Here is a 14,849-nt window from a genome sequence, read left to right on the forward strand (position 1 = left end):
TTCTACTTCCAGAGTGAATTTTATCTTGCTATGTATTGAGTTGATTTTATCCACAAATTTTATTATTTAATAAGTTTGCAAGATGCTTTGCCAAAAGGTAGGTTGGTGATGATCTTCCATCAACTATTGGACGGAGAGGTATATCCTGTTTATGTATTTTAGGTGCCCCATGGAGTGATAGGATGTGAGGATTTAAGTGTTCTCTTCACTTCTTCTGGCCAATTGTTACAATTTCTGATTAGTTGGTTTGTTTCATTATGTTTTTTATTGTGGGGTCTCTGTCTAGGATTTTATAAGTTGAGGTGTCCGATAGTAATACGTTTAACTTATCATAATAATCTTTAGAGTTGAGGATAACTGTAGAATTTCCTTTATCAAGATTGCACTAACTGACATGCTAGCCAGCCTAGATGTTGTATCCCTTTTCACCAGTGTTCCAGTAGAAGAGGTAATAAACATCATCCAAGACCTCTTTCCTCTAGACATCACACAGATGTTTAGACACTGCCTTCGATCTAATTTCTTCAAGGTTAACAACACCATATACCAACAATTAGAAGGCCTAGCAATGGGAAGCCCACTATCACCATCTTGTGCAGACCTTTTCATGGAAAAACTTGAAAAAGAAATTCTCTCTGCAATCTCTCTCTCTGAGACCATCTACATGGTGGAGATATGTGGATGATATATTCATCATATGGCAAGACAGCTTAGACAACCTAAAATTGTTTGTGGATAAAATCAACTCAATACATAGCAAGATAAAATTCACTCTGGAAGTAGAAAACAACAACCAACTGCATTTTTTAGATATCTTGATAAAAAAACAACCTAACAGTGTCAAATTATCCATTTACAGAAAGCCCACAGATACTGGAAGATATCTTCACTATACTTCAAACCATCACAAGTCACACAAACTGAATATTATCCACATGTTGAAACATAGAGCCAAAAAGTTTATATCAGAAGAGGAGGATACACAGAATGAACTCTCACTAATAGCCAACACATTATCACAAAATGGATATCCTCAAAACATCATCAAAAAATATCTATACAATGACAGCCCCAGACAAGAAGAATCCCACCGTCAGCACATTTCTACTGTAGTGATACCTTTCATCAAGTCAATTTCTTATCAAATAGCAAGAATACTAAGAGCCCACAACACCAGAGTGGTCTTCAAACCAACCACCAACATCAGACAAGTTTTAGGATCTCCAAAAGATAAAGTTCCGTTCTACAAATATCCAGGAGTATATTATATTCCCTGCTCCTGTGGTCTTGCCTACATCGGACAAACTTCACGAAGTTTAGAAATTAGACAAAAAGAACATGTTGGTGATGTAAACCACAACAGAAGCATCTCTTCTGGCTTAGCACATCATTTCTGCACGTCTAACCACACGATAGATTGGCAAAACAGCTCCATGCCATATCTCGATGATGACTACAGGCATTGTGTATTTAAGGAAGCCAACAATAGTACTAATAACCGGCGGAAACCTCAACAGAAATCAGGGTGCAATTCTAAACAGTTCGTGGAAAAACTTGATCCTCTCTCTCAATCAATCTGAACTACAGCTAGCCAGTAATCACATTACAAGTCTACAACAAACACGCATGTGTGATAATGAATAAGAACAATAAGTCATCTCTGTCACGCGAAACGTGTAACCATAGATACTAGTTTGGTTTACAACGTTTTTTATGTTCCTTTTAATTTGCATTTACTAACTTTCATATCTCCGTAATGCCTTGAAAAAGCCAGACAGTTTGCTGGTGAAACTGGTAGATTTGAATAAATGTTTTTATTGTAAAATACTGGTCTGTATTAATAAAATTGTATTTCTATTATAAAACTACCAAAAATATATAATTTAAGTGCATCATATTTTTGTCTTTAATAGCTTTTTTTTAAATAAATGTTTCTATTATTTTGACTTATCCTGTACATATATATATATGAGAGAGAGAGTATCTTGTTCTATTCCAGTCTCCTTCCATTCTATGGAAACTCTCTTCCTCATTAATCTGGTAACAACTCCTTGCCATTTAATATTATAGTTTTAGATTTTAGTAACTTGGTATGCCTGGAGTAGGAGATCATGGCATTAATATAGATCATCATCATATCGAATGGCATGATACATTACATCACAGTCCTTATAAATTTACAAGATTATTTGAAGAATCTTGCAAGGACTTTCTACAGCAGCCTTAGTCTTAATAAGACTGATTCTATGTTTTTATCTCACATTTGGAAATAGTTATACAAAATACAAATATATATAGTAATTTTAATTACTTTTCTATTATTGTAATTAATTAATCATTAATACAGATGTCATTTCCATCTAAATGTGAATTTATATGATTTAAAATTGTTACATTAATTGATTATCTTATTCAATGTGGTTCCAACATCTAAGTTTAAAAACTAGCTTAATAAAGGTCTTTTACAATGGAACCACAATCTCTTTACCTTGACATATCACTGTTCACTTCATAATTGTCATAATCCATTGTCAGATCCTCAAAAGGTTGGTCCTAAATTTTAGATGCTTGTCCACCATTACCTCTGGAGGTAATGGTCGACAAGCATCTAAGGACAAGGATGTAAGAGAACAGGATTTCTTATATCCTTTTTCTCTTTCAAGATATTTCCACCAGTTGTATACTTTTCTCCCATCCTTGTCTTCTAAAATTCTGGTAGAATCTGCTCACTCATCTATTCAGATAGTCTATCAAAATCTTTCTGTACAGATGCATTCTACTCTGCTCTTCATAATTCTCTCTAACTTTGCATTATATGAAAATAATTGCATATATCCATTTAAATCTCTCCCAGCATCTTTAACATATATGCTGAATGGAAGGGCTCCAAAATGGATTCCTGCAGCACATCATTTGTGACTTTCCCCTCTCTCTCTCTCTAGTGTACCATTACTCCATGCACAATTTGCTAATACCTATCAGACATACAGTCTCCCATCTATTGCACTAATCTCTTATATACCCAATCTGTTCTAATTAATTGCGAAGTTGGAAATTAATTAAAACTGATTGGTTATATAAGAGATTAGTTATTGCAAAGAGATTTGCTAGTTTGCATTAATTGCCAAGTTGGCAATCAATTGGAACAGAATAAAATTGCCATTTGGCAAACTTTAAGGGCTTTTGCAAATTCTAAATATACTATCATATATACATCACTCTTGTCCAGTGTACTTTTTATCTGGTTATAATTCATTCTTAGCTTGGGTTTTTTTAAAGGAAGATCATGGTTTTAGCACTCTACTTAATGAATCATATTCTGGATCCTAAACCTCACCAACTTTTGTAACACCTTAACCACAACTACAGAGATACAATTTTGACCTGTCATTCTAACCCTCAGTTTGATCACCCTGTCCTATGTGAAGTGTAACTGGTGCTGCAGACTCTTCTTAAACAAGTATGTCAAAGCTGGTGTTAACTCACTGGAACAGTCCCTTAAAATGCACAGTGAAATGTCATTAAGGCCATTTCCTTATTAATTGCGTGTACTTAATTTTTCACATAACCCATACCTATTCACTACAAGTTCCTCATCTGTCATTTCCTCCACTCTCAGATGCTGTATGATGTCAAACTTATACTTTGGTGAAATGTTCATGAAATATATCCTCTATGGTACTTATCAGATGTACCATTCTAATAATTAAAAATCACTTTCCTAAAATCATTCTTTCTTCTGGAATGTAATGAAAGGCTTGGGTGTGTATTGGTTAGTTTATTCATAGTAGTACTTCACAGTATATGGAACACAAAAATTACAAAATGCATGTATTATATATTAAATTGCTAATATTTATTAAGTTTCAAACCAGCATCTTCAGAGCACAAAGATATACTTGTTAAAGAACACAGAGCATTCACCTAGTGTAATGAAAATTAGGTAAAAATTAATATTCACATTCAGCTCAATATCCTTGTTCCTTATTTAACCTTCTGACCTTTGGAATACCTTCATATATTGCCATTTGTTAAAAAGTTCTTGTCCATTTCCCAAGCAGCATTGAACTTTTTTCCCATCTAACTCTTTCTTTCATCCTATTACTCCAACCTATCTCCTGAGCTTTCTATAATCACTAGCCTTGTAGTTATATATATATATATATATATATATATATATATATATATATATATATTCTTTATTAACAGAAGTTGCCATAAAGCTAGGCAGATGATGTCCCATAGTCATTCTTTACAATTTGGAGGTAGATTCAGCACCTTATTCACAATAACATCCTCTGTGATGAAATGCAAGATTCATGATCTTCATATGCCTTCTATTACAGTATTCATTTTCTAGAAATTAATTTTCCTCAGTGATATGGATGAGATGATTGTGATGGTGGCCACGAATGACTTGAGAGGCAGTGTGAATCGGGTGGCAAGAGATCTGAGGTTCGTGCTTGAGGCTGTACAGAAGACAAGAGAGAGAGAGAGAGAGAGAAGGAAGATAGTGAGTGTGTTGCCCAGTATGAGAATGCAGAGCTGTGAGAAGGGCATCAATAACGAATAGTATAATAGCCAGGATGTGTCGAAAGAGAGGCTTGGAATATGTGGATGCTTGGAAGGCATTTGAGGAAAAGGAACTGTATGCGCGCGTGCGAGAAAGAGAGAGAGAGAGAGAGACGAATTGCATTTAAATGAGGAAGGACATAGACATCTGGAGAGAATGCTGATCTCTGAACAAGTCAGTGTGTCAATGCAGGAAAATAGAATTATCAAAGGTGAATGGTAGCAGGGGGAGCCCTGTTTTGGGAATAGGTGCTTGAGAGAGAGAGAGAGAGAGAGGTGGGGGGGGATACATCGTGTAATGCTTAAATCACTGGAGTTTGGAGGGGATAATGATATATAGAAACAGTGACAATGCTTTGATTCTTTATACTAATGCCAGGAGTATTTGGAATAAATGAGATGAATTGGTGGTACTGATAGCATTAGCCTGTTCAATGATTACTGGGATCTCTGAGACATGGTTGACAGAGGATGATATACTGACAGGAATAGAAGTAGCAGGTTTTTTTGACAGCATAGGAAAGGAAGCAGTGGTCAATTACTGCTTAAGATAAGTGATGACTTATGTTCTCTCAGAGTGGAGGATTTGGAGGGCTATGGTACTAATGGTTTTGAAAGCATATGGTGTGAGGTAGAGGTGGGCAGAACAGGATATTTAGTGGGGTGTTGCTACAAGCTAGGGAGCAAAGAGGGTGAACAGCTCCATTAACCTGGGTTTGCAATGAAAGTCTGACCATGGAAAAGATACTCAGGGATTTGAAGGAGTGGATGGGGTAAGATAGTGCCATTGCATAAGGGTGATAGCAGAGACCGGAAGTGTTAAACTATAGACCACTTTGTTTTTTGTCAGTAGTTGTTAAGCTCTTGGAGAAATTAGTGAGGGTTCATTTACAGCATTGGGCAGATGAGGGCAATGTTATCTTTGAAAGTCAGCACGGATTTGTTAAGGGGTGCTCTTGGTTTAGTAAGATGATTGCCTTTTTTAATAAAATGACGAGAGTTGTTGATGAGGGTAAGGCATATTCTGCCATTTTTTTGGATTTTACAAAATCATTTGACAGGGTACCACATGATAAGCTGATATTTAAGTTGCAGCAGATGAGTTTAGATGTCAGGTTAGTGAACTGAATTCAGGATTGGCCATCTGATAGATATCAGAGAGTTGTGAATGGGGGGTGTGGGCAGTATCAGGTTGGGTCCCACAGAGCCACTGGGACCTGCATTGTTTAACATTTATATTAATGACATTGTCAATGAAATGCAGAGGGATATTCAGTTATTTGCAGATGATGTGAAGGTGGGAAGGATTATTAGTAATAGTGCATATGTGGTAGCCCTGCAAGATGATTTGAATAAACTGGACATTTGGACACATGTATGTGTGGGGTCAGTTTAATGGAGCTAAATGTAAAGTCTTGAAGTTTGGAATACATCAATAGGAGGCTGCATACTTTGTTGCAGGAATTGTACTGGAGGAAGTGGGGAAGGTGATGATTGATAGAAACCTGAAATTCAGGAATATATTGCAAAGGTAGTGAAAGTAACCCAGAGGATTGCTGCAATATGGAGAAGGATGCTGACCTGCAAAGATAAAAGAGTTGTGATTCTATTGTATAAAGCCCTGATCAGACCACACATGGACTATTGTGCTCCAATATGGTCCCCTCTCCATTCTTTCACAGAGGAAAGAATGAAAGATAGAGTTTGGTAGATAGAAGAAGGAGATGTGTTATGATTGAGACTTTTAAACTGTTGAGAGGGAGTTACAGAGTTGACACTGGCGAGTTCTTTCATTTGGTGGAACAGGAGGAAAGGAGTGAGGATATGGGGCTATCCCTTGATTTCAAGGAGTGGTAATATGGACTTTGAGTTTTCTAGGATGGGCCTACCACAGTGAATCATGTGACTGCATGGAGATATGAATCATAATAATAATATCTCTGCATTCCAATCAACTATTTTCATAATTAAAATTGTCCATAATAATCACCTTTCTTGTTTGCTAAGCCAAGTTGACACTACATTTTCTTTTTAATCATCCTCTGCATTCCCTGGCCTATAACCACATCCCAACTAAACATCTCATTCTGTTTGCCTCCACCTCACACAATGTTGCCTCAGAATTGCTGCTACTTTTCTTATTTGTATTTTCACCTTGTATAAGCACAATTCTTTAACCATCAACAGTATCCCTATTCCCCCCCCCCTTGTATTTCCTATCCTTATGAAAAATATCATACCCTTCTTCTTTTTCTTCTTCTTCTTCTCTCTCTTTCCTCCTGTCAGAATATCAACCATGTTTCACTTGCACCAATGATTTTTTTGAGAGAACAAACGAACTCACTCACGCAACAGTTTCATCCTCTCTCCCTGGAGTCTCCCCAATCCTACCAGTCTTTTAACTGTGAGTTCTTTATTCCTGACCCCTTCTCTTTATCACCATTTATTCCATATTTTACTGAACACATTTACTTCCTTTGCTATCCCATTTTTATGTTGACCACCTCTTACACACATTCGACATCCATACTCCTTATGCTATGGCTATTTTGTCCACTTTGATCCCTCCCCCCTCCCCTATTTTCCTGCCTGGGTAGTGTGAAACCATTATCTTAATGGTCTCACACTATTTTCCTCTCCTCTTTGATCCTTGTCCAGTCACAATCACTTCTTTTGTCTTACCTATCATGCTCTCCCCCATTCTTTCACATTATTGCTTACTTCCTCAGATCTCTCCCTTTCAACACCATATTATATAACATATTTATCAGATGTAATAATATTCTTATTTTTGCTTTGTTTTCTTCACTTGCATAAATATGTTTGCAGTGTGGCATAGTTACTAGCTAATTATTTTACAGATTGAGTTTGATTCTTTTTCCACATTCATGTAAAATTGTTTCGCTTGTGGCTCACTCAGAATCTGAGTTAGCCACATTCTCTTGATAATACATGCTATTACCAATAAACTCTTTTGTGATCATTAGCAATTTTTGCTTTCACTCTCTGATAAGAGAGGTATTCTTTCTACACACACACACACACACACGCACACACACCAGAAGTAAAATAAATGTCTGTGCACTTGTGTGGAAACAAGCCATATAGGAGTAGAAGGACAAAGTAGCAATTTGCCTATAGAGAAATAAAATATTTATACACTTCTTCAGTGACTCAGCATGTAAATGTGAAAATTTCACCACATACTGACTGACAATTAAAGGTTAACGTGATATACTTCCAGAACTTAACTGCACTCAAAAATTGCTCTTTTTAATTATTCACTGAGTTTTATTCTTTGATTTTGTTCATTCTGAGCTATGCACTTAATATTGATTAGGAATGGAAGGAAAACATTGCCTATAAAAGTATTTCTTGCATCATTTTTTCCAACCATTTTGAACCTCTCAGTCTAGTGCTTGCAACTGTATTTAGATACTTAATGTGACAAAGCATTTTAGAATCTGCTATATATTAAAATTATAATATATAATTATATATATTATTATTATATATATTTTTATTAGTGGTATTTTATGTTGCAATTTTCATCCATTTAGATGAAAATAAATCAAAGCAAGGAATTTCCATGCATTCTTATCTTCTTCGGGATGAAAATAAGGGAAATGGTATAATTTCACCCACTTTAAAGAATGAAGATACTTCAAATGACGTAGCTTTGACCAATTTGGTTCATACAGTTTCTGATAATGAATCTCTTGAAGATGATCAACTTTTTCCAGAGAATGAAAATGCAATAGATGATAATGATGATAATCATTCCACAGGAGAAAACTGTGACGGTGCCCCACTCAATGACTCAGATGATGAAGAATTGGTATAATTCCCTTAGTTTTGTAAATATTTGTGTTTATAAGCTTCTTATATTGAAGATAGTTGGATAGGAATTTTAGTTTTGTAAATAATCACACAAAAATGCTGCACTACAAAACAACAACGAAAAAAAAACTTTAATTATAGATATTCATCATCATGTATATCAAGGATTTAGGCCTAGCGTAGCCTGTTCTGGCCTTAGAAGTCATCATTGAATTATAGATAATTATTATTATTTCTGGAAAATTTTTGCATGTTACTCCTCTAAGTAAATATCAAATTTTATGGCTATTTTGCCTATATCTGTTTAGGAGTGCCCCTTTTATGATGTCATTAGCTTTTTACTCAATTTTTAGGGCATTACTGATATTTTAAAGATATAGATATATGAAGAATATAAGGAAGGAATAATTTTGGACATAATACCTTGGTAGGATGTCCCTGTTGTCATCTTATTGCATGGATTAATGGCGATATTACTGAAATATGACTGAAAGGAAGGGAGGGGGTTGGAAATGTGGAGATAGAGAGATGTGGGAATATTACGGATAAGATTACAAGGTATGTGATATTTAAAAACCCAGGTTTTAAGGGTGGGTGGTGAATTCTTTGGGAAGAAGGTGAAAGATAGAAATTTTATGTAGAAAGGAGAAGAATAGAATATGATGAAACAAGATCATTGATGGGGGCCAATGACATAATAAAAGGAGTACTCCTAAACAAAAATAAGCAAAATAGCTTTAATTATAGGTTTTGACATTTGATCTCATTACAAAGTCATTTCAAGAAAGCATTACATAGTTAAAAAATAAAACTATTCAAAACGTGAAAATATCAAAAAAAAAAAAAAACTACTGCTAATAAAACAATCTTCTGTTATAGGTTCAAGATTGTCTCTGTAGTTAATAGTATAAGTAATTATAAGTAATGGCAGTTTCAGACAGTATATATATTTGCTTTGCATATTAAAAAATTATACCCTTCATCTTTAAAGATACCTGTGGCATGACTATAAACAACAAATTACACGATAACCACAGTAATTAACGTTAATGAAAATGTACTTTTATTTCATTAAAGTTAATTACTGTCGTTATTGCATAATTTGTTGTTTTTACTCTTCATGTTTTGCCACTGAGGAATTGGTTGCCTTCTTTAAAATTAGCTATGCATCATGAACAACAATCAGCAACTGTTCATTCCTCCTTAATTGCAATGTTTGATTTCAATCCATTTTTCAGAAAGTGGCTGGAGAAATAAATTTATGTATTGTACTGAGATTTATTGATAATGACAGATGAAGGTGATAATTCCAGCCAACATTTCAATTGAGATATCTCTTGTGATATTTCTCACATATCTGACGAGGCAGTCTTGCTTACTGTTTCACAAGAAGGGTATTCATGGCAGTCTCAGATAAATATCATGTTTCTTTTGGATCATGTGAACCTTGAGTCCTGTTTTCATCTTCCTGTTGGTATTCTACATCTGATTTGTGTTCATTTAATTTATATCCTTTGTATTTTTACATGCCATTAATTTCATATAATGCTTCCCCAAAAATTCTTCATATAAATTCTTACAAGAGATTATTATTACAAGAGACCTCCATGGAGTCAGGACTCATCAAGGGAGGGCATATCACTCACACCACATCATACCTTCTTTCTCTTGAATTCACTCACACATTTTGCACTTACAACATCCAAAGGCAAGTAATTCCAGTCATGCACTGCTCTATGACAAAAAATCTAGTTCCCACATCTTTCTCAATTGCATTTATTCTCAACTTCTGTGGATTCCCTCTTATTATCTTCCTACTTTCTATAGAATGAAAATTTCCATTTATTCATATCCTATATGACCCGTTCAGAAGTTTGTTGGTCTTTATCATATCATCTCCATCTTTCTGCTGTCTGCTAGCATCTGCAATTCACGAATTCTCAATTTCTCCTGATGATATTCCACAGTCCTGATATCATTTTTAGAACTCTCCTTTGCACCTTCTCCACTATATCTGCATCACCTTGAAACCAGTAGACTAGTTCTGTGCACAATAGCCCGGGTTAGGTCTTATCAAAGCCTTGTAAAGAGACAAAATAACTTGTTCTTACCTGTCACTGTTCATTTCAACATTTCAATTATCCTCTGAGTTGTATATTCAATTTTTCTATATGGTTCCTGAAATTTAACTTCCTATCTTCCAAAACTCTAAGATCCTGAGCCTGGTCAGTTTCTTCTAGTATAATCCCACCAATACAATAAAAACTACATGCATGTAAAATACAATACAATAAGCCATTGGACATCTCATTACACCAAAGTGCATAACTTTACATTTACTAACTTTTAAATGACAACATTTTCACATACTTCCCACAGTTCCAGCTTATTCAAATCATTCTGCAAATACTGCATGTCATTTGCATTCTGAGTAGCTATCTTTGCATCATCAGCAAGTAGTTGCATGTTTCATGTTAAATCCTTTCCAATGTGAATGTAAACATAAAATAACAATGGAACAAGGACTGATCTTTGGGTTACTTACTCCACTGGTCTCATAAATTAACATGATAACACAAGGAGAAGAGCGAATAATATTTATTCAAAAGCCATATATTTTGACCTGAAAATCACAGGTCATCGTCAATGGCATCAGGCAATTGAATACAAAGCAGAACTCAAACAGTGGATTAATTTGAAACCCTGAGAGCCATGTGATGTAGCACAACTATAGCACAACACAAAGTAATAACTGAGGAAATGTATTATTAAATAAAAATAATAACAAACTTAGCGATGTATGAGTAGAATAAGACTCTCATATCTTCAATAGCGAGGGGCAGTCATTCTGATTCAAGGCTTCGGCACTTTCTTTAAATAAATGATCAAACTTATTTAAACAGCAACAATGGAGTAAGCACATTTCAGACTATAGGATATTGTGGTTGGTATCTATTCCATATTGTGCAAGACCAGATTTATCAGATTTCCTATTGTTGATGTAAGACTTGTGTTCTTGTGTTTTTTTCTCCACTGAGTATCCAATTTGTCAAAGTAAGAAAGGTGACAATCACAAGGAACTTGGTAGATGCCAGGAAGAGCAAGAGGGAAGCATTAAAAGATGGGAACCATGCTGATAGTTTGATGGAATAAATGGAATAGATACTGACCATGGTATTGTATGGTCTGAACTGCACTTTCTCAATCATTGTCACCATAAGTTCAAACATTTATTTAAAAAAAAAAGTGGCAAAGACTGACTCCATTATTCAAACTTGAATCAGAACAACTCCATCACACTATCGAAGATATGAGAGAGTTTTATTCTAACAACACATCAATAATTATTTTTTCATCATCATCATCATCATCAAATTCCTGACATGTACCCTCAAGGGGGGGGGGGGGTACAAGATATTATTATTATTATTATTATTACCACGGGCTACTCCAGGAGTCCTTAGACTCATCGAGGGAGGCCCTAAACATCATGTTCACGCAGCTGTTCAACATTCTCACAGTATCTATCATACCTTGCCTTGAACTCGCTCACTGTCATAGCACCCGCAACAGACTCTGGCAGCTTATTCCACTCATTTACCACTCTAAAAGTAAAGAACCCAGCTCTAACACCCCTGCTAACCACGCTCTTCCCCAGCTTCCATGGGTGTCCCCTAGTTCTCCCACCACCAGTCCTGATCTCAAAAATATCATCTGAATTAATCCTATAGAATCCTTTTAGCAATTTGAATGTCTCAATCATGTCTCCCCTTTTCCGCCTATCAACTAGTTTCTGCAACCCACAAATCTTCAACCTGTTCTCATATGGTTCATTCCATAGACCTGCTATCATCTTAGTCACTCGCCTCTGGATCCTCTCAACCTCCTCCCCATCAAGAAGGAACCGAGGTGACCAAATTTTGGGCACAGTAGTCGAGATGAGGTCTTATCAGGGCTCGGTACAGAGGTACAATAACTTGTTTTTCTCTGCTTGTCAAGGTATTTTTCAACAACCAAGTGAGTTGATGAGATGATTTAGCTACTTTCGCAATGTGCCCCCTAAACTTCATCTCCCTATCCACCAACACTCCCAAGTCCCTGGCCTCATCAATCTCTTGGAGTACAGTTCCACCAATGTGGTATACTGCTGCTAATCTTTTCACTCCGAAATGCATAACCTTACATTTTGTCACATTAAATTGACATCCATTCTCCTTAGTCCAGAACTCCAATCTATCTAAGTCATCTTGCAAGACTTTGACATCTTCTGCATTCACTATCGCCCTACCCAACTTTGCATCATCAGCGAACAAATGAACTGTCCCACTTAGACCCTTCCCTATATCGTTAATGAACAGATTAAACAGCAGTGGTCCAAGAACAGAACCCTGTGGCACACCACTAGTCACAGGCCGTTTTTTGGACTCTACTCCTGAATAAACTACTCTTTGATATCTCTCCATCATCCACCCAGCTATCCATCTCATCAACCCTATGTTAGTACTTCATGAACAATTGATATGATAGTACTTCATGAACAATTTACCTCATTACCAACTTCCTATCTACAATTTTCCTCCAAATCAGTCTGTTACTTGTCAAGACTCCAACATCATATCAGATCTTATATTTCTATCGTCTAAGGCACTTTGTACTGTATCAATCCACCTATATCTTGGTCTTCCTCTGGGTCGTTTTCCTGCCAACCTGGCAGAGAACACTTGTTTTGCTAATCTTTCCTCTCCCATTCTGACCTTCAAGTTCAAGTGACCATACCACCTGAGATTAGCTCTGCTAACGCACTCCTAGATCTTCTTTCCTAATATCCTAGTTTTTAATATGATATTGCCATTGATGCCATCTGTTCACATCTCTAATCTTTCTCAGGACTCTCATATCTGCGGTTTCTAGTCTTTGGTCAAGTGTTTTACTTCTGACCGAGCTCTCAGATCCATAAGTTAAAACTGGTTTGAACACTGCCTTGTATACAGCTAATTTAGTGTTCCGATTAATTTCTCTCTTATTCCATATGAATTTATTCAATTGACTTCCTACCATTCCAGCTTTGTTGATTCTGTTGTCTATTTCCATATTTAATTTACCATATTCACTGAAAATCATCCCTAAGTAGCTGAAATGTTTTACTTGTTCAACAGGTTCCCCATTCAAAACACAGTTGACATTTTCTATGATTCTGCCTATTTTCATTGTCTTTGTCATTTTGTTGCTGACCTTCATACCATATCTACTACAACAGTTATTCAATGTAGTCAGGGACTCTTGCAAACTTGTAGCAGATTTATTTAAAAGTATAGCATCGTCCGCATAAAGCAAAGAGCTGACATTAACATCTCCAATTCTGATATGATGTTTAATATCACTTTCCTTCATAATGTGATCCATATAGATAATGAATAACAGAGGGGATAATGTACATCCTTGTCTCATACCAGATTTAACATTAAACCATCTTCCTGTACTTCCTTCAATTCTAACTGCTGACTTGTAACTCAAATAAAGACTAAGTATTGCTTGATATAATGCCCCATTGACACCATATAACTGTAGTGTATTGAATAGCTTCTCTCTTGGCACTTTGTCGTATTCCTTTTCCAGATCGCCAAAACTTAAATACAGATCTTTGTTATATTCCCATGCTTTCTCAACTAATTGTCGTTGAAGTGAAAATCTGATCCTGACAGCCTCTATTTGGCCTGAATCCAGCTTGTTATTCATCAAGCTTTTCTTCCACATTTCTTCTCAACCGTTTCTCAAGTATACTGGCATAAATCTTGCCCAGAACACTCAGTAGGAAAATACTTCTGTAATTCTCACATTCAGTTTTATTTCCCTTTTTATATATGGGTACTATTAGAGCTCTACTCCAAACATCAGGATTTTGTCCCTCTGTCCAGGCAGTGCAGCCACTGTAAGACTTTTATACCACCATACTTCAGCATTTCTGGTCGAATCTCATCTATTCTTGCTGCCTTTCCACATTTCAAGTCCTTCAAGTATGGATATGTATTCCTGACTGTATGTCTGGTTAGTGTTTTTTACCACTGTGCTATCACTGCTTGTTTCATTTAGCAATTTTTCGAAGCAATTACTCCATACTTCAAGGATATCTTTTTCTCTATGAAATTCAATTTTATCCTGCTCAAGAGTAAATAGTGATCACTTCCAATTTCAAATCCTCTGTACACTCTGGTGTCCCACACCAGGGAGAAAACATCACTATCAACAATAACATAGTCAATGAGACTTTTCTTATTCCTTGCCTCTTCTCTCCATGTGAATTTGTGCACATTTTTATGTTGGAACATGGTGTTAGTATTAACCAGACCATGTCCTGAGCAGAAATCCAGCAGGTATTTGCCATTGTTATTAGGTTTGCTCTTTTCTCCAAATTTTCCCAAAACATTTTTGTATGTCTG

At 35.8% G+C, this 14,849-nt stretch overlaps 1 protein-coding gene across 1 annotated transcript in view; it reads left to right on the forward strand.

Annotated features, from left to right (window-relative positions):
• Nucleotides 1-14,849, forward strand: part of LOC150107476 (uncharacterized) — a 574,892-nt gene that overhangs the window by 486,298 nt on the left and 73,745 nt on the right. The window contains exon 22 of the mRNA XM_090392109.1: nucleotides 8,133-8,410. Within this exon, the coding sequence (XP_090248235.1) occupies nucleotides 8,133-8,410 (278 nt within the window). The remainder of the gene's footprint in view (nucleotides 1-8,132; nucleotides 8,411-14,849) is intronic.

Source organism: Typopeltis vanoorti, chromosome 4 (genome assembly GCF_054136105.1).
Source record: "Typopeltis vanoorti isolate ZY-2024b chromosome 4, IOZ_Tvanoo_1.0, whole genome shotgun sequence".
NCBI classification, from domain to species: domain Eukaryota; kingdom Metazoa; phylum Arthropoda; class Arachnida; order Uropygi; family Thelyphonidae; genus Typopeltis; species Typopeltis vanoorti.